Source organism: Kogia breviceps, chromosome 17 (assembly GCF_026419965.1).
Source record: "Kogia breviceps isolate mKogBre1 chromosome 17, mKogBre1 haplotype 1, whole genome shotgun sequence".
NCBI classification, from domain to species: Eukaryota; Metazoa; Chordata; class Mammalia; order Artiodactyla; family Physeteridae; genus Kogia; species Kogia breviceps.
Window position 1 is genome coordinate 26,168,885 of NC_081326.1, and position 27,945 is coordinate 26,196,829.

The following is a 27,945-nucleotide window of genomic DNA, read 5'->3' on the forward strand; positions in this document are numbered from 1 at the left end:
ACAGCGAACTGAAATTAGGAAGGAATAACAAATTTGGGGAATTTACAATTATGTGGAAATTAAACACACTCCTAAATAAGTACTGGATCAAAGAATAAATCACAAGGGAAATTAGAAAAATTCTTTGTGGTGATTGGAAATGAAAAGAATGTAACAAAATTTATGAGATGTAACTAAAGTAGTTGTCAGAAGGAAATTTTTATCTGCAAGCAACTACATTAAAAAAGAAGAAAAACCTGAAATATCCTAACCTTCCACCTATAAATACTGGGAAAAGTGGAGCAAACTAAAGCCAAAGCAGACAGATTGAAGGAAGTAAAAATTAGAGCAGAAATTAATGAAAATAGAAAAAATACAATCAATGCACCTAAAATTTTGACTTTGAAAAATCTACAAAATTGACAAACCTTGTGCTAAATTAATTCAGGAAAAAAGGGCTTAAATTACTAAAATCAGGAATGAGCACAAGAAAATGATAATAACAATAATAATAAGGGTGGGAGGAAACTTTGGAAGTTGTTGAATATGTTTATGGCCTTAATGATGGTGATAGTTTCATGCGTTTACACTTATTCCCACTCATCAAATTGTACAGATTATGTACAGCTTTTACATGTCAATCATACCTTAATACAGTGGTTTAAAATAAAAAGAACTCCATAGGCAATAGAATCAAAAAGAATAAAATTCTTAGGTATAAATTTAACAAAAGAAGTGCAAATCTCATACTCTGAAAACTACAAAACGTGGTTGAAAGGAAACAGACAATATCCATGGATTGGAAGACTTAAGGTGGTAATTCTCCCCAAATTCATCTACAGATTAAATGCAATCCCTACCAAAATCTCAGCTAGCTTATTTGCATAAATTGACAACATGGTCTTTAAAATTCATATAGAAATTCAAGGGACCTAGACTATCAATCTTGAAAAAGTTAGAAAACTCACACTTCCTCATTTAAAAGCTCACTAGAAAGGTACAGAGGGACAGCAGCCAAGATGGCAGAGTAAAAGGACCCTTAGCTCACCTCCTCTCAGGAGCACACAAAAATCACAAAAATCTGCAGAACCATCATTTAAAAAGACTGAAACCTACCAGAAAATATCCTCTACAGCTAAAGACATAAAGAAAGAACCAAAATGAGACTGGTAGAAGGGGCAGACTCATGAAATAATCAAATCTCATCCTGCTAGCGTGGGTGATCCACAAACTGGGGAATAATTATATGACACAGGTTCTCCCACAGGAGTGAGAGTTCTGAGCCCCAGCCTGGGGTTCCAGCACTGTGAAAAGGAGTTCCCAGAGCATTCAGTTTTGAAGGCAAGTGGGGCTTAATTGCAGGAGCTCCACAGGATTGGGGGAAATAGAGACTTCACTCCTAAAGGGCACACACAAAATCTCATGCATTCCAGGACCAAGGGCAAAAGCAGTAATTTGATAGGTGCCTGGGACAGACCTACCTGCTGGTCTTGAAGCATCTCCTGGAGAGGTGGGGGGCAGCTGTGGCCCACCATGGGGACATAGACACTGACGGCAGAGATATGGGGGAGTGTTCATCTATATGAACTCTCACTGGAGGGAGACATCTTGCTTGGGTCATTAGCATCAAGACCCGGCCCCACCCAACAACCTGTAGGCTCTAGTGCTGGAATGCCTCAGGCCAAACAACAAACTGAGTGGGGACATAGCCCCACCCATCAGCAGACAGGCTCCTAAAGACTTCCTGAGCCCACAGACACCTCTAGACACTCCCCTAGACATGGCCCTGCCCATCAGAGGACCAAGACCAACTCCAGTCTCTTGGGGGCAGGCACCAGCTCCCCTCCTGCTTAGAAGCCTGCACAAGTCTCTAGACCAGCCTCAACCACCAGGGGGCAGATACCAGAAGCAAGAAAACTAAAGTCCTGCAGGCTGCAGACAGAGTCCACAAATGCAGGCCAGACACTATCCTGAGACCAGCTGGTCCCTAGCCATTGGGTGACAAGAAGGGAGTACACTGCTGGGAGGCAGAGGACATCTCCTACAGAGGGCCACTTCTCCAAGGTTGAGAAACATAAAAAGACTGCACTCTTAAAGGGCATGCACAAAATCTCACACACTCTGGGACCCAGTAGAGAAGCAGTGGTTTGAAAGGAGCCTGGGTGAGACCTAACCTGCTGATCTTAGAGAGTTTACTGGAAAGGCAGGAGGCAACTGAGCTCACCCTAGAGACATAGACACTGGGGCAGCCATTTGAGGGAGCTCATTCTACCACGTGGACACTGGTGCTGGCAAGCGCCAACTTGGAATCTTCCCTCTAGCTCATAAGCCTCAGGACCCAGCCCTGCCCCCACGCACCAGGCTATAGTCACCAACACTGGGACAACTCAGTAAGCAGGGACAAAGACCCCTGCACACACACACCAGCATAGAAGCTGCCTTAAGACTCACTGAGCCCACAGCCTCCCCTGGACATGACCCTGCCACCAGAGGGCCAGGGAACTTGTCCCCACACACCAGCGTGCAGGCCTAGACCTGGGATCCCAGGGCCCTGCAACCAGAGACACTAGTATCCAGATCCACGTACCAGTGGGCAGGAACCAACCTCAGAATCCCTGGCCTCATTCACCAATGAGCCTGCTCTAGCCTTGGGATCAGTCTCACAGACCAGAGGGCAGACACCAGCCCCAGGACAACTGCAGCCCCACAGCCTGTGGATCCAGCACACCCACCAACACTCCAGCCCCAGTCCTGGGACTGGCTGGGCCCTGGCCCTGAGCACCAGCGGGCTAACACAAGCTTCAGAACACCCCAGACCCGGCAGCCAGGGGTGTCAGGAACCAGTCCCATCAAATAACAGCTCTGGGACACCCTGGGCCCTGCAGGCAGAACTCAGGACATCACTCTGCCTATGGGTAGGTCATCACTAGCTCTAGGACATGGCTTCACCCACCACTGGGCAGGAACCAACCCTGGGATCTCCTGGAAGCTGAGAGCCCACCAGTGAGCGAGTACTAGCCATCTGGGGTTCCACTACCAGCTACCTCATGACACAGCCTCAACAACCAATGGTCAGCAGCCTCCAAACAAGGCAGGTCCTGGCAACCAACTGGACCAGGGACCAGCCAAGCCTACCAGACTTCCCACAGTAGTCAGTCCACCACAACAGAAGGACCCAAGCAGCCCACATAGGGGGCACCCCTAGAGCATATAGCTCTTGTGACAAGAGTGGAATGCACTGCTGGGATGCATAGCTACATCTCCTACAAAAGGCTACTGCTGCAAGGCTGGAAAATGTAACCAAACTACCAAATACATAGAAATAAAAACAGCAAGTTAGGCAAAATAAAGTGACAGAGGAACACGTTCCAAAAGAAGGAACAAGATAAAACCCCAGAAAAAGAAGTAAGTGAAATAGAGATAGGCAATCTACTTCAGAAAGAGTTCAGGGTAACAATTGTAAAGATAATCAAAGAACTCAGTAGAAGAGTGGATGCACAGATTGAGACGTTAGAAGTTTTTAACAACAAAGTGTTAGAAAATACAAATAACAATGAAAGACGAAGACTACAATAACTGAAATGAAAAATACACTAGAAGAAATCAACAGTAGACTAAATTATACAGAGGAAAGGATCAGCAAGCTGGAAGACAAGGTAATGGGAATCATCGACACCAAACAGAAAAAAGAATGAGAAGAAATGAAGACAGTTTAAGAGACCTTTGGGACAACATCAAGTCTACTAACATTTGCATTATTGGGGTCCCAGAAGGAGAAGAGAGAGAGAAAGGGACTGAGAACATATTTGAAGACATAATAGCTAAAAAATTTCCTAACCTAGGAAAGGAAATAGACATCGAAGTCCAGGAAGCATGGAGAGTCCCATACAATATTAACCCAAAGAGGAACAACACCAAGACACATTGTAATTAAAATGGAAAAATTAGAGATAAAGAGAAAATATTAAAAGGGGAAAGGAAAACAAAAAATTCTATAATAGATACACACACACACACAAAAAAAAGAAAGAAATCCAAGTATAACACTCAAGATAGACACCAAATCACAAGAGAATAGAAGAAAAGAAGATGAAAGGAACAACAACAAAAACCCCACAAAAATAATCCCACAACAATTCACAAAATGGCAATAAGAACATACATATCAATAATTACTTTAGGGCTTCCCTGGTGGCACAGTGGTTGAGAATCCGCCTGCCGATGCAGGGGACACAGGTTCGTACCCTGGTCCGGGAAGATCCCACATGCCGCAGAGCAGCTGGGACCGTGAGCCATGGCTGCTGAGCCTGCGTATCTGGAGCCTGTGCTCCGCAATGGGAGAGACCACAACAGTGAGAGACCCACGTACTAAAAAAAAAAAAAAAAAAAAAAAAATCACTTTAAAAGTAAATGGACTGAATGCTCCAATCAAAAGACATGGTGTGGTTGAATGAATACAAAAACAAGACCCATATATATGTTGCTTACCAGAGACTCACTTCAGATCTAAAGACACACAGACTGAAAGTGAGGGCATGGAAGAAATTATTCCATGCAAATGGGAATCAAAAGAAAGCTGGAGTAGCAATACAAATATCAGAGAAAATGGACTTTAAAACAGACTGTTAGGGCTTCCCTGGTGGCACAGTTGTTGAGAATCCACCTGCCATTGCAGGGGACGCGGGTTCGTGCCCTGGTCTGGGAAGATCCCACATGCTGTGGAGTGGCTGGGCCCGTGAGCCATGGCTGCTGAGCCTGCGCGTCCGCAGCCTGTGCTCCGCAAAGGGAGAGCCACAACAGTGAGAGGCCCGCGTACCGCAAAAAAAACAAACAAAGAAAACCAGACTGTTATAAGAAACAAAGAAGAACATTACTCAATGATGAAGGGATCAATCCAAGAAGAAAATATAACAACTGTAAATACATATGCACCCAACATAGGAGAACCTAAATACATAAGGCAAATATTAACTAACATAAAGGGAGAAATTGACAGTAACACAATAATAATAGGGGATTTAAAACTCTGCTTACATCAATGGACAGATCACCCAGAGAGAAAATCAATAAGGAAACACTGGCCTTAGAGGACACATTAGATCAGAAGAACTTAAAAGATATACATGGAACATTCCATCTAAAAGCAGCAGAATACACATTCTCTTCAAAGGCACATAGAACATTCTCCAGGATGGACCACATGCTAGACCACAAAACAAATCTTGGTAAATTTAAGAAAACTGAAACCATATCAAGCACATTTTCCAACCAAAATGTTATGAGACTAGGAATTAACTCCAAGAAAATAAAACTGCAAAAAACACAAACATGTGGAGGCTAAATAATATGCTATCAAACAACAAATAGATCACTGAAGGCATCAAAGAGGAAATCAAAAAAATGTCTGAAGACAGATGAAAATGAAAACACAATGACCCAAAATCTACGGATTGCAGTAAGAGCGGATCTAAGAGAGAAGTGTATAGTGATACAAGCTTACCCAAGGAAACAAGATCTCAAATAAACAACCTAACCTTACACTTAAAGGATCTAGAAATAGAAGAACAAACAAAATCCAAAGTTAGTAGAAGGAAAGAATGCATAAAGATTAGAACAGGGGCTTCCCTGGTAGCGCAGTGGTTGAGAGTCTACCTGCCAATGCAGGGGACATGGGTTCATGCCCTGGTCCAGGAGGATCCCACATGCTGTGGAGTGGCTGGGCCCGTGAGCCATGGCCGCTGGGCCTGCAAGTCCGGAGCCTGTGCTCCGCAATGGGAGAGGCCACAATGGTGAGAGGCCCACGTACCAAAAAAAAAAAAAAAAAAAAAAAAGATTATAACAGAACTAAATGAAACAGATACTTAAAAAATATAGAGATTAATGAAACTAAAAGCTGATTCTTTGAAAAGATAAACAAAACTGATAAACTTTTAGCCATCAAGAAAAAAAGAGAGAGCGCCCAAATCAATAAAATCAGAAATGAAAAAGAAGTTACAACCAACACCACAGAAATACAAAGGATCCTAAGAGACTATTATTAACAACAATATGCCAACAAAATGGACAACTAGAGGAAATGGACAAATTCTTAGAAGTGTACAATCTTCCAAGACTGAACCAAGAAGAATTAGAAAATAGGAACAGACCAATTACCAGTAATGAAACTGAACCAGGAATTTAAAAACTCCCAACAAACAGAAGTCCAAGACCAGATGGCTTCACAGGTGACTTCTACCAAACATTTAGATAAGAGCTAACACCTTTCCTTCTCAAGCTATTCAAAAAAATTACAGAGGAAAAAATGCTTCCAAACTCATTCTATGAGACCAGTGTCACCCTGATACCAAAACCAGACAAAGATATCACAAAAAAAGAAAATTACAGCTCAATATCCCTGATGAACATAGATGCAAAAATACTCAAGAAAATATTAGCAAAGTAAATCCAACAATATTTTGAAAGGATCATACACCATGATCAAGTGGGATTTATCCCAGGGATGAAAGGATGATCAATATCCACAAATCAATCAATGGGATAAATCAAAATAACAAACTGTAGAATAAACACCATATGATGATTTAAAAGATGCAGAAAAAGGTTTTGATGAAATTCAACATTTTTTATAATAAAAAGTCTCCAGAAATTGGGCATAGAAGGAACATACCTCAGTATAATTAATAAAGGCTATATATGATAAGCTCAGAGCTAATATCATACTCAACAGTGAAAAACTGAAAGCATTTCTTCTAAGGTCAGGAACAAGACAAGGATGCCCACTTTCACCACTTTTATTCTACATAGTATTGAAGTCCTAGCCACGGAAATCAGACAAGAAAAATAAATAAAGGGAAGCCAAATTGGAAAGGAAGCAATAAAACTGTCACTTTTTGCAGACATGATGCTATAGAATTCCTTAAGATGCCTCCAAAAAACTACTAGAGCTCAGCAATGAATTTGTTAAAGTTGCAGGACACAAAATTAATATACAGAAATTGGTTCCATTTCTATATACTAACAGCAAGCTATCAGTAGGAGAAATTAAGGAAGCAATATTTACCATTGCTCCAAAAAGAATAAAATACCTACAAATAAACTTACCTAAAAAGGTAAAAAGAACTGTACTCAGAAAATTATAAGACACTAATGAAGGAAACTGAAAACAACAAAAACAGATGGAAAGATAAACCATGTTCATGGATTGGAAGAATATTGTTAAGATGACCATACGGCCCAAGGCAATCTACGGATTCAATGCAATGCCTATCAAAATACCAACAGCATTTTGCACATAACTAGAACAAATAATCTAAAATTTTGTATGAAAACACAAAAGACCCTGAATAGGCAAAACAATCTTAAGAAATAAGAACAGAGCTGGAGGAATCATGCCCCCTGACTTCAAACTATACTACAAAGCTACAATAATCAAAACAGTATGGTACTGCCCCCAAAAATAGACACATAGATCAATGGAACAGATTAGAGAACCCAGAAATAAACTCACACACTTATGGTCGATTAATCTACAACAAAGGAGGCAAGAACACACAACAGAGAAAAGACAATCTCTTCAGTCAGTGGTGCTGGGAAAATTTGACAGCTACATGTAAAAGAATGAAATTAGAACATTTTCTCATACAAAAATGAACTCAAAATGGATTAAAGACCTAAATGTAAGATCAGATACCATAAAACTCCTAGAGGAAAACATAGGCAGAACACTCTTTGACATATATCATAGCAATATTTTTGTTTTGATCTGTTTCCTAAGGTAAAGTAAACAAAAGCAAAATCTAATGAATAGAACCTAGCTAAACGTAAAAGGTTTTGCAAAGCAAAGGAAACCATCGACAAAATGAAAAGACAACCTACTGAATGGGAGAAAATATTTGTAAGTGATATGACCAATAAGGGGTTAATATCCAAAATATATAAACAGCTCATACAACTTGATATCAAACAAACAAACAAACCTTTGATTAGAAAATGGGCAGAGGATTTGAATAGACATTTTTCCAAAGAAGACATACAGATGGCCAACAGGTACATGAAAAGATGCTCAACATCAATAATCATCAGAGAAATGCAAATCAAAACTATAGTGAGATATTACCTCACACCTGCCAGAATATCTATCATCAAAAAGATCACAAATAATAAATATTGGCAAGGATGTAGAGAAAAGGGAACCCATGTACACTGTTGATGGGAATGTAAATTGGTGCAGCCACTGTGGAAATCAGTTTGGAGGTTTCTCAAAAAACTAAAAATAGGGACTTCCCTGGTGGGCCAGTGGGTAAGACTCTGCACTCTCAATGCAGGGGGCCCAAGTTCAGTCCCTGGTTGGGGAACTAGATCCCACATGTATCCTGCAACTAAGAGTCCACGTGCTGCAACTAAGAAATCCACATGCCACAACTAAGAGTTCACATGCCGCAACTAAGAACTAGCACGTCCAAAATAAATAAATAAAAAATAAATACATACTTTAAAAAAACTAAAAATAAAACTACCATATGATCCAGCAATTCCACTCCTGGGTATATATACAAAGAAAATGAAAATACTAATTTAAAAGATACATGCACTCCAATGTTGATAGCAGCATTATTTACAACAGCCAAAATAGGGGAGCAACTAAAGTGTCCATCACTAGATGAATGGATAAAGACAATGTGGAATACATTTACTATGGAATACTATTCAGCCATAAAAAAGAATGAAATTTTGCCATTTTTAATAACATGAATGGACCTGGTGGGTATTAGGCTTAGTTAAATAAGTTAGACAGAGGAAGCCAAATATTGCTATGGTATCACTTATATGTGGACTCTAAAAATAAAACAAACTAGGGAATGTAACATAATAGAAACAGACTCTCAGTTATAGAAAATAAACTAGTGGTAACCAGTGGGGAGAGGAAAGAGGGGTAGGTAAGATAAGAGTAGAGTATTAGAGATACAAACTACTATATATAAAATAAACTATAGGTGGCTTCCCTGGTGGCGCAGTGGTTGAGAGTCCGTCTGCCGATGCAGGGGACGAGGGTTCGTGCCACAGTCCGGGAAGATCCCACATGCCGTGGAGCGGCTGGGCCCGTGAGCCATGGCCGCTGAGCCTGCGCGTCCGGAGCCTGTGCTCCGCAATGGGAGAGGCCACAACAGTGAGAGGCCCACGTACCGCAAAAAAAATAAAAATAAAATAAAAAAAATAAACTATAAGAATATATTATACAACATAAGGAATATAGCCAATATTTTATAACTATAAATGGAATATAATACCGTTTTTAAAATTGTTAATTACTATGTTGCATACCTGAAACATATACTATTGTAAATCAAGTATATTCAATAAAAAAAATCACAAAGTGTAGAAAATATTTTGAGTTGAATGAAATGAAAACAGAACTACATAGGTCAATGCAATACAGTTTAGTTTAACTGGATTATTCTAGTGCACAAAAAACTTACCTACTTCTTGATAATATGCTATGACTCCTAACTTTTGATGGAAAGAATTATTAGGCTTTTGTCAGAATTGGTACAAAGAACTAGTGTAATAATTGATAGCCATTTAGAGTTGTCTCCTTTATAGCCAAAAGGATACAGAAATCAAATTCAGAGTAATATACTTCAAACAGTGACCAATATCAGTTTCTTAAAGATTATTTATATTCTGATTTTTAAAAATCACATCTTTAAATAATTCATTAGCAGAAATTCCAAAAAGTTTCAAAATATTAAAAAGACTTTTGCATTATCAGTCTCTGATTCTAGCAGTTTTAGGAAAAATGATATATTTTATTATTTTTCATTGTGTTATTCAGTGTTTCTCAAAGGGGTGACTGTGTGCATGAGAATTATCTGAAACGATCTGTGAAGAAATGCAGATTCCCAGGTCAAATTCTCACATCAAATGCTGATTTAATCTCTGAAATTTGGAAGAAAGAATCACATTTTTAACAAACACCATAGATGATTTTTCTCCTTAAAGTTTGGAAGCCACTGGTGTAAGTAATTTGTAGTTTCTCTGACAGACATAGGATTTTGAAGGCTAATTGAAATAGCTGCTAACTTGCGAATGTGTTTTAGTTGAATCCTACTGAGTTTAAACAAATGAAAAATCCATTGTGAAAAACACAAAAATATTGCAAAATAAATTTCAAATGACCTATTAGCATCATTAATAATATAACTGCTTTGTAAAAAATTTTAAAAACTGAAATTAAAAATAACAATTAAAAAATTACCAAAATAGTTATTATGATTTAATACTACATGCTATGGAATGAATTGTGTCTCCCCCAAATTCATACGTTAAAGCCCTAACCACATTTGGAGAGAGAGCCTTCAAGAGGCATAGGTTTAGAAGAGGTCACAGAGTGGGGCCCTCATAATGGGATTAGTGCCCTTATAAGAAAAGACATAAGAGAACTTGTTTGCTCTCTCTCTCTGCTATGTGAGGACACAGAGAGAAGGTAGCTGTCTGTAAGCCAGGAAGAGAGGCCTCACCAGAACCTGACCATGCTGGCACCCGAACTTCCAGACTCCAGAACTGTGAGAAAATAAATTTCTGTTGTTTAAGTCATCTTGTCTATGGTATTTTTGTTATGGCAGACCAAGCTAAGACACATATAAAAAAGTTTTTAAAAGTAACAACTTTATTTTTATCAATTCCTGTCCCTGCATCTATAGCAGAATGTTACCACTTCAAATTAAAACTAAAACCTGAAGAAACACTATTGTATTTATTAATTCTATTAATTTATTAATAATAAATTAAAACTAATTTTCAAACTAATTTAAGTGGCAAAATAATGATTTTGTTAATGCCAAATCACATAGCAGAACCCATTTTGAGATAACTTAAATTGAGTGGTTTTATTAATTGAATTTTTCATGTTTTACTAAAGATTTTTAATTCCAAGTTTTTCTTATAGAGTTCTTTGATTAAAATAAAGGTTATCTGGTTATTAATGAAGTTCTGTAGCTATGAATTGGAAGCCTAAATATTTTGTTATAAATGGTGTGTCCAGTTTTACTAGCTAATGCTGCTGAGTATTTCACTTCATTCCAGTGACCTTTTTTTGCTAGTTTATTGTTATTTTAAATTTAAAATATTTCTTGCATGAAACTTTCTTGATTAATTACCATCATATGGAATTTTCATTCACCTAATATTTATTGAGGATGTACTATATTCAAAGTGTTGTGTGTGACACCAACCCATTTAAAATTTAGTTCTGACTCTCTAATCAAATGAGAAAAAACTTTTACCCAGATCTGTGTGTTATCTCATTTCCCATCAATAGTTTGGGGTATCACGAAACACAAGAACCTGTGGGTGCCTAATATTCTAAATAATACAATATAATTTGGTTCCAGTAAGGTATTAAGAACATTGTTCTAAATGCAGGAGATCTGGAGTCCAGTGGCGAGTCTGAGCAATTCAGGACCTCTCCCTCCACACCCCAGTATCTCTACCTATGACTCCATGATTCTGTTTTTCCTGTATTTCGAATCCAAAAAGATAATCTATGGAATATAACCCTACACTTGGTCCGAGTCACTGAAATACATGCAAAGGATCCTAAAGCTCGAAAAGAGCAGACAGCAGAAACCGCCCAATGAAGGTAACTAACCGAAGGCTAATCTCTTGTGGCTCCACGGACTCAGCGGCTCAGAAATTGATGGCCACCCGGCAGGGTTTTTTCCTGCCCCGAAGCCCTTTTTCCCTCCCGGCGTTGCTGCGGGAGGTCGCCGCTCCCGGTGGCGGCTCGCCAACAGCAGGGAGGCAAGTGTGAAACCCAGTCACCGACGCTGCCCTACTCCCCGCTCGCCCCTCCTTCCTACAGAAAAATGCGTTTCCAAGCAACGGCGGGCCGCGGCGTCACTTCCTGCCATTTAAACTCGGGTCCCCACCCCTAGCCGCCCCTTCTTCTCGCTTCACTCCCCCTCCCCTCGATCGTGGGCTTCCTTCTCGCGTCCCCAGGCTCGGGGAGGGGGCGGAGGCCCGGCGCGCCGAGCGGCCCCCAGGCGGGTGGGCGCCGCGCACCTGTTGTTTGCAGGAGCCCGCGACCCTTCGTCCCGCCCTCAGCGGGCGGAGACGGCAGCGGCCGCCGCGGAGCCGACCCGGCAGGTGGCCGAGCGCGGGGGCCGCACCACCGCGGCGCGGGGACGCGATGGCGGCGGCCGAGCCCGCCGGCTCCGGGCAGCCGGCGCCGCAGGGCCAGGGTCAGGGCCAGCGGCCGCAGCCGCCGCAGTCCCAGGCGCAGCCCCCGCCGCCGCCGCCGCCGCCTCTTGGGGGCGGCGGGGGCGGCAGCAGCAGGCACGAGAAGAGCCTGGGACTGCTCACCACCAAGTTCGTGTCGCTGCTTCAGGAGGCCAAGGACGGCGTCCTGGATCTCAAAGCGGTGAGTGCGGGAGGCGGGGAGGGGGCGGACTTCCGAGCCCGTGGTCCTGGGAGAAGACCACCCCCTTGTCGCGTGGGTTGGGCGGCGCGGCGTGGATGCGCCTCCCGGGGACCGGGAAACCCGCGAGCAAGGGCCACGTGGCCGGCGCCCAAGCCCTGGACGCCGGGATGGGGGAGGGACGCGGGACCAGGATGGCCCGGACCGACCGCGTTAACCAATGGGGCCCGGCGGTGCGCCGGGCTCTCGACAAAGAGCCCAGGAGCTCGGGCGCGCCCGCGTGGCTTCAGGCTCTGGGCGTAGGGACCCGAGGGCGACCGAGTGTCCTTGTTGCCCCGCCGCCACCTGTGGCAGAGCCTCAGGGGGTACCCGGGAGCTTTGCCCCGAGGCACCCTTGGGATTGATTTTGCTTTTGGGAATTGATGGTTTTAATAGGCGATTCTTGCTGAGACCGTGTTTCGGTTGTTTAAAACGAGCAAGCAAACAAAATCCGATTTTGCCACCTCTTCTGGATGACACACACACACAAAGGTGAACTCTTCAGCCCTCCCCGTTAAAACAATAATAGTAATTTTAAAAGCCTCTTCCTTGTGCACTTCTTTTCATCATCCTGATGATTAAGAGGGATATTTGACTTGTGACTTAATTTGGTATCTGATAAAAATTTCTGAAAGCGAGATTTGCCATCACACGAAAAGGAGGTGTTTTATAATTTTCACCCCAAAAGATGCAAGCGCTCAGTAAACTCTTTCCTATTTCACGACCGTGTGCTTCGTCTTTTACTACAGTTTGGAATTTTCAAACAGCAACATGCATCAAAAGCTGTTCCGTTAAACAGAATGACTTAACCGTTCCAGGCAGGACTTGGAAGGATTCCACAGCGCTGTGATCACACTTGAATTAAAATTCAGCCAGCACACGCAGTTTAAGTAAGAAGTAAAGCATTAAAAACAAACAAAAATTACTAACGAGTCAGTAATCACTGCAGAGGCATGGTCCCAGCACCTAGGGGAGGGTCAGGACCACCTTTCCTAGCTTGAGAGTGTGACTGCAATCGTCAAGGCTGTGCCTAGAGTAACAGAAGCAGCATCTGAGCAGGAGAGCATCTTCTAGTTTTCCCTGACCTGAACTCACAAAGGCCAACTTAATGGCCTCTGCTAGGGGCGTCCTCTCAGTGTAGTGCAGGAGGTGAGGTATATGTCTTTGAATGCTATCTCCTTTCCCTGGGTGTTCAGTATGTGATTGTTGAATTATCTGAATTGTTCTAGTTTATACAAATGAGGCACGATGCACATATTTTGCATTTTCGGAAGTAGTTTCTACTCTCTTCTTTTAGAAGTGTTACTCCTAGAATTTTCCCACACCCTTGGAAATTCTTGTTCTCTTTTTTTCCCCCACCAGCTCTTTCCTCCATACCTCCCTCCCTGAAAGTGCTTTATGGCATATATAGTATTTAAATTGTTGTGAACTAAATTGGATTTTGTTTAAAGAATTTCACAGGGAGTCATGAGGTCATCAGTGAAAGCCAGGGATGTTACAAAGCATAGCTTGCAAACTACTGTTCAAAATCTGGAAGTTCAGTTGTAGCCTGTGACTTCAGTAAGGAATCAGGAAAGTTTGGGATTTTCCAGATGAAACTGAACTCTGAGGGCTGACTGTGAGGGCTTCTGCAACTTGCCTTGGAATATGGTGGAACTTTGCCCTTGCTTTCCCCTAAGTTCTTTGGCTTCTTCCTGCTTCATCTGTGGCCACATTTTGCTGTGTAGAAGTCACAGAGGCAATGAGTGGGAAATGGAGTTTAATATATCATAACAACATTGTTTCATCCATCCTTTCTTAAAACTTCAAAGGTTTTTGCAGTGATATTAAGTCGCATTATATTAATGACTTTTTAGTTGTAGAGAACAGTTTGAGTATCATTCTTTTTCACATATATATGGATATATATCATTTATTTACATATGTTTACTTATATATATGTGTAAAATCTTATATTGTAAAAATCTTATATTGAAATCTTTCAAATGATGTTTCTTATTGTACACCATAGTAAAAGATCATAAAGACTTTTTCTGACATGTTGAAGATGGATTAACACTGACAATGATAAAGTTTCTCTAATTTGAAATTATAAAATCACATTTTTTTCTTATATTCTTACTTGCGGGTGGTGTATTTCAGCATTATACACTTGATATTTTTAAAGAAGCAATTAATGAAACATCATTTTTGTGAATATCATGAATATAAAAAATATCAACCATCACATCCAAATATCTTAGATATCCATAAAATATCCAAACCACTTAGATGCTATTTCTTTTCTAACTTGTGACATAGACTACTGAAGAATAAGAACATAATGCTGTATGTTAGTGATGCATTTCTTCTTAGTAATTTAACTAATTGAGGACATAGCCTAACAAAACAAATTCTAATAAAGCTGTTCTAGTATAATTTAACAGTTAGGAGGGAATGGAAACACCTTGGAGCTGGTTTGAGAAATTTTTATTCAATATCTTTCTCTTACACCGCCACTATATAGCCTCATTTACAATAGTGGGAGTGGGGTAGTTACTCTCTCTTTATTCTAGTGAGATGACAAGTTATGTCATGGGCCTTTCCAGTTATGTGGTTTGCCAATTTATGCTGTTAGTAGCTGACATTTATTGAGAGCTTAGTATCTGCCAGGCATTTAACATATATTAACTAATTTTTTCATCCTAACAGTTGAAATTTGGACTTATCAACCCCATTTCACAGATGAGAAAACTGATAGGTTAAGTAACTTGCCCAGTGTCACACAGTAGAACGTCACAGCTATGAGTTGAAACTAGACCATATTTTCTTATTCTCTGTGCTATACTGACTTTCAGTATTCCTAAAAAAAAAATTAATTTCTTAAATTTTTCATCTGTGTAAGGGCATGGAATCTTTCATGTAAAGAAAAATGCATGATTATTTTTATACCTCTACTCATGATAGAAGAGAAGGTATTGAGCGTCTGCATTGAAAATGAGGATATTAATGACAAATTCATATTACTTCACAAATTAAATGGGTTCTATTTTTATAGAACTAAAAATTTAAGTAAGTTAGGATAGTCATGACTGTCTATGTTGTTTTGAAAATTCCTATTAATTTATAACTGAGTTTCTAGATTTGCCATTTTGATGCCATCTTCAACTTTTTAAAGTATGCTCAAGATTCCTTATCTCATTTATTATAATTGTTCAAGTTATCAATTGCCTGAATGATACCTGGATTAATATGATAAAATATTTATGGTGTTTCTTATCTCTGACTCATGCCCATTTATGATTAGGTGATTAATACACACCGTGGAAGAAATAAATAATCTAAGGTCTTAGTTTGTGATGTCACAGAATAAAGCAAGGATTATCCTAAGGAGAGAGATATGGGTTGGGTAGGAGAGTCAGAACTTTAGTGCATGCTTAAAAATTCTCAGGACAATTTCACTTCCGAGTATATACTCCAAAGAATTGAAAACAGGGTCTTGAACAGATATTAGTATACCTATGTTCATGGCAGCATTATTCACAATAGCTAAAATGTGGACACAACCCAAGGGTCCATCAACAAATGAGTAGATAAGCAAAATGTGGTATATACATATAATGGAAGATTTTGCAGCCTTAAAAAGGAAGGAATTTCTGATACATACATAGATGAACCTTGAATACATTAAGCTAGTCACAGAAAGACAAATGCTGTATGATTCCACTTTATGAAGTAACTGAAGCAGTCAAGTTCATAGAGACAGAAGGTAGAGGAGTGGTTGCTGGGGGAGGAGGGAATGGGAAGTTGTTGCTTCTTGGGCATTTGGGGCTGAATTGTGTTTCCTCAAAATCCATATGTTGAAGTCTTAACCCCCAGTAGTCAGAGTGTGATTGTATTTGGAGATAGAGCCTTCAAAGAGATGATTAAGTTAAAATGAGGCCACTAGGGTAAGCACTAAGCCAATCTGACTGGTGTCCTTGTAAGAAGAGGAAATTTGGACCCACAGACACTAGGGATGCCTATGCACAGAGGGGAGCCCATGTGAGGACACAATGAGGGAGACCATCTGCAAGCCAAGGAGAGAGGCTTCAGAAGAAATCAAACTCGCCAACACCTTGATCTTGGACTTCAGGCCTCCAAAACTGTGACAGAATAAATTTCTGTTGTTTGAACCACCCAGTCTGTGGTATTTTTATTATGCAGCCCTAGCAAACGAATACTGTGTGTATAGAGTTTCAGTTTTGCAAGATTAGAAGAGTTCTAGAGATTGGCTGCACAACAATGTGAAGGTACTTAAAACTACTGAATTGTACACTTAGAAAATGGTTACGATGCCAATTTTATATTATGTGTATTTTCCTGCAGTTAAAAAAAATAGGTAAAACAATAGTGCAGTACCACTACATACCTAATAGAATGGCAAAAATCCAAAACACTAACAACACCAAATGTTGGCAAGAATGTGGAGCAACAGGAACTGTCATTCACTATTGGTGGGAATGCAACATGTTGCAGAAGTTTCTTAAAAAACTGAACGTACTTTTACCGTATGATCCAGCTGTCACACTACTTGGTATTTACCCAAAGGAGTTGAAAACTTATGTTCAGACAAAAACCTGCACATGGATATTTATAGCAGCTTGATTCATAATTGCCAAAACTTGGAAGCAACCAAGATGTCTCTCCATACGTGAATGAATGAATAAACTATGGTACATCCAGACAATGGAATAGTATACAGTGCTGAAAAAATGAGTCATTACCATGAAAAGACATGGAGGAACCTTAAATGCATATTACTAAGTGAGAGAAGCCAGTCTGAAAAGGCTACATCCTATATAACTCCTACTATATAACATTCTGGAAAACACAAAACAATGGAGACAGTAAAAGATCAGGGGTTAGGGGAGTAAGATGAACAAGTGGAACACAGGATTTTTAGGGCAGTGAAACTACTCCGTACAATACTATAATGGTGGATACATGTCATTATACATTTATTAAAACCCACAGAACGTACGACACTAACAGTGAACCCTAATGTAAGCTATGGACTTTGGGTGGTTATGATGTGTCAGTGTAGGTTCATCAGCTGTAATGAATATCACTCTGATGAGGGATGTTGATAGTGGGGGAGGCTGTGCATGTGTGGGGGTAGGAGATTTATGGAAAATCTGTTTTTTACTCAGTTTTGCTGTGAACCTCAAGCTACTCTAAAAAATAAAATATATTAAAGATGCATATATAAAGCTTCTCTGGATACATCTGTTCCAGGGTCTAATTATTAAACATTGTTAAATACAAGATGCATGACCACATGGGAAAAGAAAATTCTTAGGAGACTAAAGCTCTACAACACTAATAAAAATGATTACTAGTAGCTAATACTAAGTGACTGGCAGTATGCCAGATGCTTTACTTGTGTTAGCGCATTTAATCCTTGTAACAAAACTCTAAGGGGGGCTTCCCTGGTGGCGCAGTGGTTGAGAGTCCGCCTGCCGATGCAGGGGACGCGGGTTCGTGCCCCGGTCCGGGAGGATCCCACGTGCCGCGGAGCGGCTGGGCCCGTGAGCCATGGCCGCTGAGCCTGCGCGTCCGGAGCCTGTGCTCCGCAACGGGAGAGGCCGCAACAGTGAGAGGCCCGCGTACTGAAAAAAAAAAACAAAAACCAAAAAACTCTAAGGGGGATATTACATCTCCATTTTGCTGATTAGGAAATTGAGGTTTAATGAGGTTATCTGGTTACAGCCAATAAACACAGTAAAGGAGATAAGAGCCCAGATAGTCTGATGTCAGAATTGATGCCATGCTAAGCAAAGTGTACCTACCTCTGAAGTTTTGGTGTAATGTGAAGAACAACTTTTCTAGAGAACAAGTAAAAAAAAGCCAGCCATCTCGTTTTCCAGTTCTGGACAGGATAAATGGGCTTATAGCTAAGACAGTACTAGTGAATTCTTGGTCTTGATTCTGCCACTTATCAGCAGTGTGTCTTGGGCATATTCCACATCCTTTATATCTTATCATTAAAGTGGAAGGAAGAAGAAGGGATGAGCCACCATAAGTGGTGGCAGTAGTTGTGAACCGAGAAGCCCCAGGCAGATTTTATTTTTGTGTTAAGCTGTACAGTCTCTCCACCCTCACACTTCAAGAAAGGTGGTGGCCTGAAAGGGATTCCACCAGCTTTCTCAATGTGTAGACCAGTGGTCAAATATGTCAGCATCTTCTGGATCTTAAAAAAAAAAAAAGATTCTAATGTCAGACCTAGGAAATCAGGTTCTGTGGGGCCAGGGGAGGAGCCTAGGAATCTGCATTTTAAATACATACCCCAGGTGGTTTTGATACCTACTGACATCTGAGAACCATGGAATGAGCTCTACTGCCTCTTCTTTTTCAATCATATTATTCATGCATCAAAAAGAACTGTTCTGTTAGTAGAAGGAATTAATGTCAAACAGAGTTGACCCTTTAGGAGTTCACTAAGATTGATGAGAGCTACTCTTGGGAAAATGTTGGAGGCTAGGGATGGAAGAAATTCCCCATTTAATTGCTCTGGAATAGTCTCTGCTCATGTCTGAATGGCAGCGTATTACGGCATTCAAATCTTACATTACTAATTAAGGGACCTAATTTCTAGTGGAAATGAGTAAGCTTTGAGAGTCATTTCTATAATGGAATAAATTAAAATCCACTTTTACAGTAAAATTCTGTTTTACTTACAGGGGAATAGGAAAATTATAAAAATTTTTAAATTTTCGATTTAATTTTTAAAAAGAGCATGATCAGTGCAGCTGTAGCTAATCTTCATCATTTGTGTTCCAGGGGACTGAGCAGTGAATGAGATGATGCTCAAAATGATGTGAGGGGCTCAATCACTGGGAAAGATTCTATCCTCGAATGGAGAGTATGTGTAGGCAGGACTGTAGACATTTTAGGAAGATTCTCACAAGGATAAGAGTAAGGAGTGTCTAGTTGAGACCCTCAGGTAAATGAGAGATTTCATTAGCAGAGTGCCCAAGTATTTTAGTTGAGCTTTTGCTGATTTTATGCATCATTTTCTTTTTATAAATATGTTACTAAAATTTTAAAGGTAACTTAATAGACTAGAAATACACTTTGAATTGCTATCTTACAAAGGGAAAAAATAACACAGAAAGCGTAACAAATCTGTATAAAAGGATGAAAAGGTAAAAGCGTTAAAGCATAATATACAGAAAACATCAAATGAGTAATAATTGAAGCCTGCTAGTTTCTCCAGTATGTGAATGTATCCGATTCCCTTTCCTTTTTAATAAAGTTGTTTAGATGAAAAAAATTCAGGCATCCATTGTGTACAAGAAAAGCACCAAGAAAGAAAAGGACTCAAAAATTTTAAATTGAGGTATACCAGGCAAAGGGGAAGAGAAAGAAATCAGGAGTGAAAGTACTAATTTCCAGAGAATGTCTACCTTAATATCGAGTGCACTCAATGGTATAAACTGTTATTTTAAAGAATGAGATCATAATCTAGGGATGAATCATAAAAGCCAGTCTTTAAATAGTGCCTCTCAGTGTGAATCACACGTACATTTGTCTGGATGTGTGTATTATGTTCTGCCATTTCTTTAGTATCGTAAGTATTGACATGGTAAATATTTCTTATAAATACATTTCTTTTAGATTTTGCCATTTAAGGCTAACTTTCCCCAATTATTAGTCCATGAGTCTCCCTTTATGTCTTAAACTTAATATGTTTGTACAAGGGAGGGTATTTTTTCTGATTTACCTTTTTAAACGTAAAATATATCTGTTGAAATAGCATACAAATAGTAGAAAACTTGGAAAAAATTGATATAGTCCAGAATAAAAATTACCCAGTATGCCACCACCCCAAGAGAGCCACTATTTTCAGTTTTCAGTACTTCCCCAATTTGTTACACCTTTTCATAGCTGAGGTCAAACTTTTATTTTCCCAAATTATAAACAGAAATTGTGAGGGCCTCAACTTAGATCTATCATATTATCCAGAATTCACCATTCTTTTAGGTTGGTAATATATTAGGTGTTTCTAGGTTTTGTTCTATCTCATTCAATAAATATAAGTTAACCAACGTGTGCCCTAGCCCCTTCCTTAAGTAGCTTACAGCTTGTGGTTGTGGGGAAAAGTGAGGGAAGTGGGAGTTAGACACTTTCACACCGTAAGGGGGTATGGAAGCATCTGCTGAGCCCTGGTGACCGGCGATGTGGGAGCCACTGACAGCTCCAGGGAGCAGTGAGAGTGGAGCTGGGACTAAGGGACACTCAAAAAGTCAGGTGACATTGATATATGTAAAATTTAAGAACTTAAGGTCGTGTTGCTCCTCTCCTTAGAACAACATCCAGTGCCTACAGGACGCTGTCTCTTCTGGGAGTCCTTCCCTTCTTCTAGCACACTCGCCCCTTCCATGGCTCCAGTTCTTCTAATGCTTCACATACCCTCTGCTCTCCACCTTATGGCTGCTGCACAGGCCTTTCCTTCTGCCTGGAGCACATTTACACACACACACACACACACACACACACACACACACACTCTCCCTTACTTGACTGGCCATTTCTCTAAACCTCTGGTCTCCGTTTAAATGTTTCCTTGTCTTAGATGCTTGGTAGGTAGACTATGACTCCTGAAAGATACCCATGGCCTCATTCCTGGGACCTATGAATCTGTTCACTTAAGGGGAGTTAAGGTTAAAGTTGCTAATCAGCTGATGTTAAGATGGGGAGATTTGTCTGAATTATGAATCTGAGCCCATTGGTAATTATAAGGGTCTTTAAAAGTGGAAGAGGGAAGCAGAAGAGAGCCAGAGAGATGACAGTATGGAAGGACTTGGCCCGACCATTGCTGGAGGAAAGGAACCACTAGCCAAGGAATGCTGCAGACTCTAGAAGCTGGGGCATCCAGAAGGAACACAGCCTTACCTTGATCCAAACTCAGTGAGACTCGTTTTGGACTTCTGATTTACCGAACTCTAAGATAATAAATTTGTGTTGTTTTAAGTCACTAAATTTGTGGTAATTTTGACAGCAGCCATAGGAAACTGATGCAGATGCATCTCCTGACTCTTCCCCTTAATCTAAAGTGGCTGAAGTTGATTCCCATTTATTCTGTTTCTCCTGTTCTTTTCCTTAATACCCCTTATCACAAGATGGGATTGTTTCTTCATTTATTTACTTGCCTGTGTTCCCTTCTAGACCAAGTGCTGTGTGAGGCGAGGGACTGTGTCTTGTGTGTTACCAGTACTGATCCAGCCAGTCTGTTGTAAGCTTTCAACAAATAGAATGGATGTGATCAGATTTGAATTAGGTGAAAAGGCATTCCCAGCAAGACAGCAAGTGCCAGAGCCACGAGGCCAGAGAAAGAAATTGTACATTTGCAAGGCTATAAATTAGATGACTGTTGAATTTAGAGAATATGGTTGTAATTTAGGCAAGATTACAGGCTTGAACTAAGGTAGAGCAGTGGAAATATAAAGAAGTGGGGAGATAAGATGTTTCACTGTAGAAGTGACAGAACTTGGATGCTGAGTCTATAGGAAAAGGAATCATGGATGACTGCCAGGTCATGACGTGGTCAGCTGAGTGGATGCTGGTGGTTTTCACTTAGAAATTACAAAAAGAGGAAAGGAATTTGGAGGAAAGGGAAGTTCAGTTCTGGGCATGCATGAGATGCCTATAGGCCATCCTTGAGTAGATATTTGGCAACCTGTGGGAATTATGAATCTGGAGCCCAAGAAGAAGACCAGGGCTACCAGTTTGATCTGGAAATGATTGGTTTATGAGGTATGTAAGGGAGAAGGTTTAGAGTGGAAAGAGGACTAAGAATGGAAGTTGGGCAAACACCCATAGTTCAGGAACAGCAGAGAAAAAGGAGACTTGAGAAGAAACAGCCCGAGACTGAGGAGGAAAAACCTATGGGTTGTGGTGACAGCAAGGCCAGGGGACAGCGCCTTAGGAAGGAGAGAACCAGAGTCAAGAGCTGCGGAGGATACAAGACTTTGAAGTGTCCACTGGATTTAGCAACAGAGGTCCAGGAAACATTTTTGGCATTTAGACATTTTTGAATTATTCCTGCTTCTGATAATCTGTACTAAAGAATTACTAGATCAAAGGATAATAAAAATGTAAAACCTTTGATGAATGTTGCCAAATTGCTTTACAAAAAGATGGTACTTATACTCCACTAGCAGCATATAATCATGACCAGCTACCTCACCACATCAGAAATAGCATTTTGCAATGGCTAAAAGTATACACCCTGGGTTCACATCCTGACTTTACCATTTCGGTGGCCTTGGGCAAATTACTGAGCTTCACTTTCCTCTTTTGCAAAACTGGTGACAATATTAGTATCTGTCTCATGTGATTATCATTATAGGAATGGCTAAAGTGAGTTTTTACTTTTAAAACACTTAAACAGTACCCGGCACATAGTAAGTGCTGTTCCCAGGTGTTTGTTAGATAACTGATGGATAGATAGAATGAATCAATATTGGGTATTCTGATGTTTTCATATTCTACAAATTTGAAAGGTGATGAATAATAGTATCTCTGTTTTTTAAGTCAACTTTGTAAAGGTACAATTTCCACCCATTAAATGCTCCCATTTTAAGTGTACAGTTCAGTGAGCTTTGACAAATGCTTGTACCTGTAACCACCACCACAACCAGATGTGTAACATTTCCGTCACCCAAAACAGCTCCCTTTTGCCTTCTCCCAGCCAAACTCCAACCTCCCCACCCCGCCAAGCAAGCATTGCTCTGTTTTCTTTTCCATGGATTAAAACGACCTTTGCTAGAGTTTCATGGCACTCATACAGTATGTGCTCTGGGTTTAGCTTCTTTCACTCAGCATGATGTTTTGGAGATTCACGCCCATTGTTACCTGTACCAGTAGTTCATTCCTTTCTGTCCCTGATTGGTATTTCGTTTTGTGGATATAGTACACTTTGCTTATCCATTCACCTGCTGCTCCCAATATTGGGCTTTTATGAATATTCAGGTACAATTCTCTGTGTAGACATATATTTTCATTGTTTCATTTTGCATTTCTTTATTATCCTTTTGCTAACTCATTAAAAGTTTGAAAACTTTTTCAAGAATGTTAACAAATTTTGGGTGTGAAATTTATCTTTTGTCCATGTTTTAATTCATGGTCTTCATGCTTTATGTGAGTTTTAATTATTGAGATAGTCAGATCTTTATCTTTTTATTTTTATTTCTTCTATAGATTTGACATTTAGAAGTTCTTGGTGAAGGAAATTTTTGACATTTTGATGTATATTCATATGTGTGTCTGTGTGGGCGTGTGTATGTGTGTTTGAAACAGAAATGCCCCAGTTATGTGGGGGGGGTTTAATCAGTTTTCAGAATAGGCCGCTGGTCACAGTTATGAAGGAAGCTGACATGAAAATTGAGTTTAACTCAGTCATTGGTCACGTTCACTGTAATCCCTTTGAGAGTTTTGGATTTATTTTAAAACCCACATCTAACTAGTATATTCTTCTTGATAATGACAAGTCCAGGTATTCTGAAACCGTTGTTTATCCTTCAGATAATGAGATTTTGTCCATAGCTGATTTTCTGATTACCTAAGGGTTTATGTCTATTAATAACATTATTTCTTATAAAAGAACATTTAACCATTTTGGTTTGAAAAATTTCCAAAATGCATTACCCGTGTCTTTGTGCTTGATTTTATTCTTTTGGTAACTTGGGATAGTCATGACGAATATTATTTTTTGTATCCTTTGGAGGTGATAACCTCAAAGCTTTTCTAAGTATGTTGGATTACTGCCATGTCCAGTGACCTCAGCCTTGTCTGCTTAGTGAGTTTTTTATCCTTTCTATAATTTCTGCCACATCCCTTAATTGCTGCTTAGGTACCTCGCCAGTGTCCCAGATGGTGCTTCCAGTTTTCTTGTGGACGTTGAAATTAAATAGCCCCACTGTTAGAAATCATAGAAAAGAAGGAGTAAATAGGATCCAAATGGGGTGAACTATTTGAGTAATAAAACATACCTTTTTTTTTTTTTTTTTTTTTTTGCGGTATGCGGGCCTCTCACTGTTGTGGCCTCTCCCGTTGTGGAGCACAGGCTCCGGACATGCAGGCCTAGCGGCCATGGCTCACGGGCTTAGTTGCTCCGCGGCATGTGGGATCTTCCCGGACCAGGGCACGAACCCGTGTCTCCTGCATTGGCAGGCGGATTCTCAACCACTGCGCCACCAGGGAAGCCCAAAACATACCTTTTATATCTATTTTTGCTTCTGCAGAAGCCCTTTTTCCTACTTCATTGTGCTTGACTGTGTTCTGAAGTGTTACAGTTAGTGAGTTATACCAGATAAGTAAGTAAATGTGGTCTGTTACGTTCCATGATACACTTTTCAAAGAACAATGTTTTCTTTCTACAGGTGAGAAATTGGATCTATAATAGTGATAATGGCTATTATCACTATTATATTACACGAATGTAATACTTGTGATGTACGAGGCACTCTCCTAAGTGTTTCAAATATACTCATTTAATCTTCACAGCAACAATATCTTAACTGTTATCTTACAGGCTAGCCCGTGTTCCTAACTTCTATGTCACTTCTTTGGTTCCTAACTTCTAGCCATCAGGATGATAGAAAATGTTCATATACAAATCTCAGTGGTAGAATAGCAGATGAATGCTTAATTTTGCTCCTGTTTTAGAAACTTAACACATATGAGAATTACAAAGTATGCAGTTGGGGACTTAGGCAAGCAATCTCTAGAGCTGAGTTTCAGCAGGCTTTTCCTACTTAAATAGATATTTTATCAAGTATCTTCTTTTTTCTTTTGAGAAATCTTTGGTGACTTGAGTAAGGCAGTACAAATGAAGTTTCTTTTCAAAAGCTTATGCAGAGTTTATTTTAAAAATTAAGAATTAGAACAAATTTAAAGCTTATGCACTTAAAAATATCATATAGGGCTTCCCTGGTGGCGCAGTGGTTGAGAATCCGCCTGCCGATGCAGGATACACGGGTTCGTGCCCTGGTCCGGGAAGATCCCACATGCCGCGGAGCAACTAAGCCCGTGAGCCATGGCCGCTAGGCCTGTGCGTCCGGAGCCTGTGCTCCGCAACAGGAGAGGCCACAACAGTGAGAGGCCCGCATACCGCAAAAAAAAATATCATATAGAGTAGTAGTTAGTTTGAGGTAGTGAAAGCACTGCAGATTTTTTTAGGAGAGATTTCTTCGGGGAAGGTTTACTCATTAAAACAGTTGTGTGCTTAGTGGTGCTTCTGGAGGAAGCCCTTTGTAGCCTTAAAGTAAGTTATTTATTTTGGGGGTATTTAATTTCCTTCCTGATATAACATCCTCTACAGATGCATTGAAAGCACACAGCAGCCTCCTCCAGGAACTCTTTCCTTTTTTGCCCCCACCTCCAGTAGGCTCTCTTTTTTCAGTCTCTTATAACACTTTGTCTCTGCTTCACAGGACTGTTTCATTTTTTCATCCTCATTCTGCCAGGTGTTAGCCATGGTCCCGAAGACTTAGATTGGTTATTATTTTTGAATAAATAAATAAGTGGAAATGAAGATCTTTCTGCCTTTTCAGACCATTTTATACACTCTAGATGGAACCACCTGCAGACTAGTGGTACTCGAATTGCTACTCAGTGCATTTGTATAGCTTGGGAACTTATGACTGTCCACCAGTCTTTTTAAATAATAGAAGCCCATTTGAAAATGTTTTGCCACAAATTTATTTCATGAATATATAATTAATGCCAGATTCCACCTGATTATTCATTAGCCTTCTGAGTCTGTTTCCTATAAAACAGGGAGAATGATACCTACTTTACAAAGCAGTTGTGAGCATTAAGTTAGATAACATCTGTGAAAGATCCTATTACACAATTATCCAATTACTGGCTTATAAATGGTTCTTCTTAACTGTGGGTTGAAATCAAACATTCTACATCTCAATTATCTTTAACAGTGTTTAAAATTAGCTAGTAATCTTACCATGAGATATAGCAACATACCACCGAGCACAGTTTTTTAAAAATTCTCATTAAAATATTTCATAGGCAATCTTGGTGTATTACCTGAGGTCCTTCCACCTTATATTCAGGATCCCATCACTTGGGCATGTCTGTATGCATGTGTGTATAACTAATTGATGTTTTGTAGTGTTGTTGTTGTTGTTGTTGTTTGACCCTGCCGTGCAGCATGCAGGATCTCAGTTCCCCGACCAGGGATCAAACCTGTGCCCCCTGCAGTGGAAGCGCAGAGTGTTAACCACTGGGCCACCAGGAAAGTCCCTTGTAGTGTTTGTATTGCACAGTTTTGATTTTTGGATGTGGCCCTCCTCACTGTAATGTTAGTCTCTGGAGCACAGTAGCTAAGACATTGAGTGCACGTGTGTCAACAGTTGTTGCCCTGGAAGAGAGAGTAAAGTACCTGCTTTACAGATGGAGAACCTGAAAGACAGGATGTTTCCAGAGTTACCGTGTTTATGTCAGCCCTTTTGAATGAAGCATCAGGCTGCATCGGAAGAACATCCTTGAGCAAATGAGCCGCAACTAATCCTAATCCAAATAAAGCTACCACATAATCTCTCTCCCTCCCAGAATGTCCAAGACATTGGTCTTGGACTCATTTGTTCAAGTGAACAAGGGGTGGGGCCAGAAAATTCTTAAAGCCCTTTTTAGCACTTATATGTGATCCCTCTCAGCTCTTAGGTTTTATTTGACTTGTCCACCTCTTAAAAGCATCACAAGTTTTAATTTTGTTCCACGTGTGGATATCAGTTTGTTCACCATTGGTGACATAGTTTTAGAAAAGAATTTAATATTTGGAGGGGAGATCTATGCCTTTCAGAGGGTTATGCTTGTTTTTCCTGAAAAAATGAGCATCTAATAGATGCTTCCCTATGGCTATATAGGTCAGGTCCTAGAATAATAAATGTAAACTTTTAAAGTAAATTTGATGCATACTCATGTGCATTCCACAGCCACAGTGCCAGCATGGGATGAGGATGCACCCATTTTGTTCTCTGCCTGTCCCTTGACAGCACCCCAGCCTTTCCGCAGGGCCGCAGGAAAATGCACAGTGATTCTGATGGCTCTCACTTTAAATTCAGGACCACTAACTTGAACAGGACCATAGTGGGATCCAGCATTCCTTCTACACGACTTATTCTCTGTCTTTCCTAGATGAGGATTTCACACTTCTCCTCTCTCAACCACTAACCACCCCCTCCCCCTTCACTCCTCCACTCCCACCTCCACTGATGAGAAGAAAAAAAGCAACCAGAAGGAAGTGTCTAACCCCCCCCTTACCTTATCTACTGTTGTACCCACAGCTGCACTTGGGCACTCTGATGAGCTTCAATTATTTATATGCCCTCCTATTATGTAAGGCTGATCCTCAGCTAGTCTGATTCACATCCCCCCTTGTCTACTTACTGCTGTTCCTTTAGTGCTTGCCTCTTCTCTCTCCTGCATCATGAATTATCCCTCTTCTCCCCTTACTGGCTCATTCCTAT

The 27,945-nt window shown here is 40.3% G+C and overlaps 1 protein-coding gene across 1 annotated transcript in view; it reads left to right on the top strand.

The window, feature by feature from the left end:
• Window positions 1-12,166: 12,166 nt before the first annotated feature.
• The window catches only part of E2F5 (E2F transcription factor 5), a 28,554-nt gene continuing 12,775 nt past the window's right edge, over window positions 12,167-27,945 (top strand). The window contains exon 1 of the mRNA XM_067017277.1: window positions 12,167-12,397. Within this exon, the coding sequence (XP_066873378.1) occupies window positions 12,167-12,397 (231 nt within the window). The remainder of the gene's footprint in view (window positions 12,398-27,945) is intronic.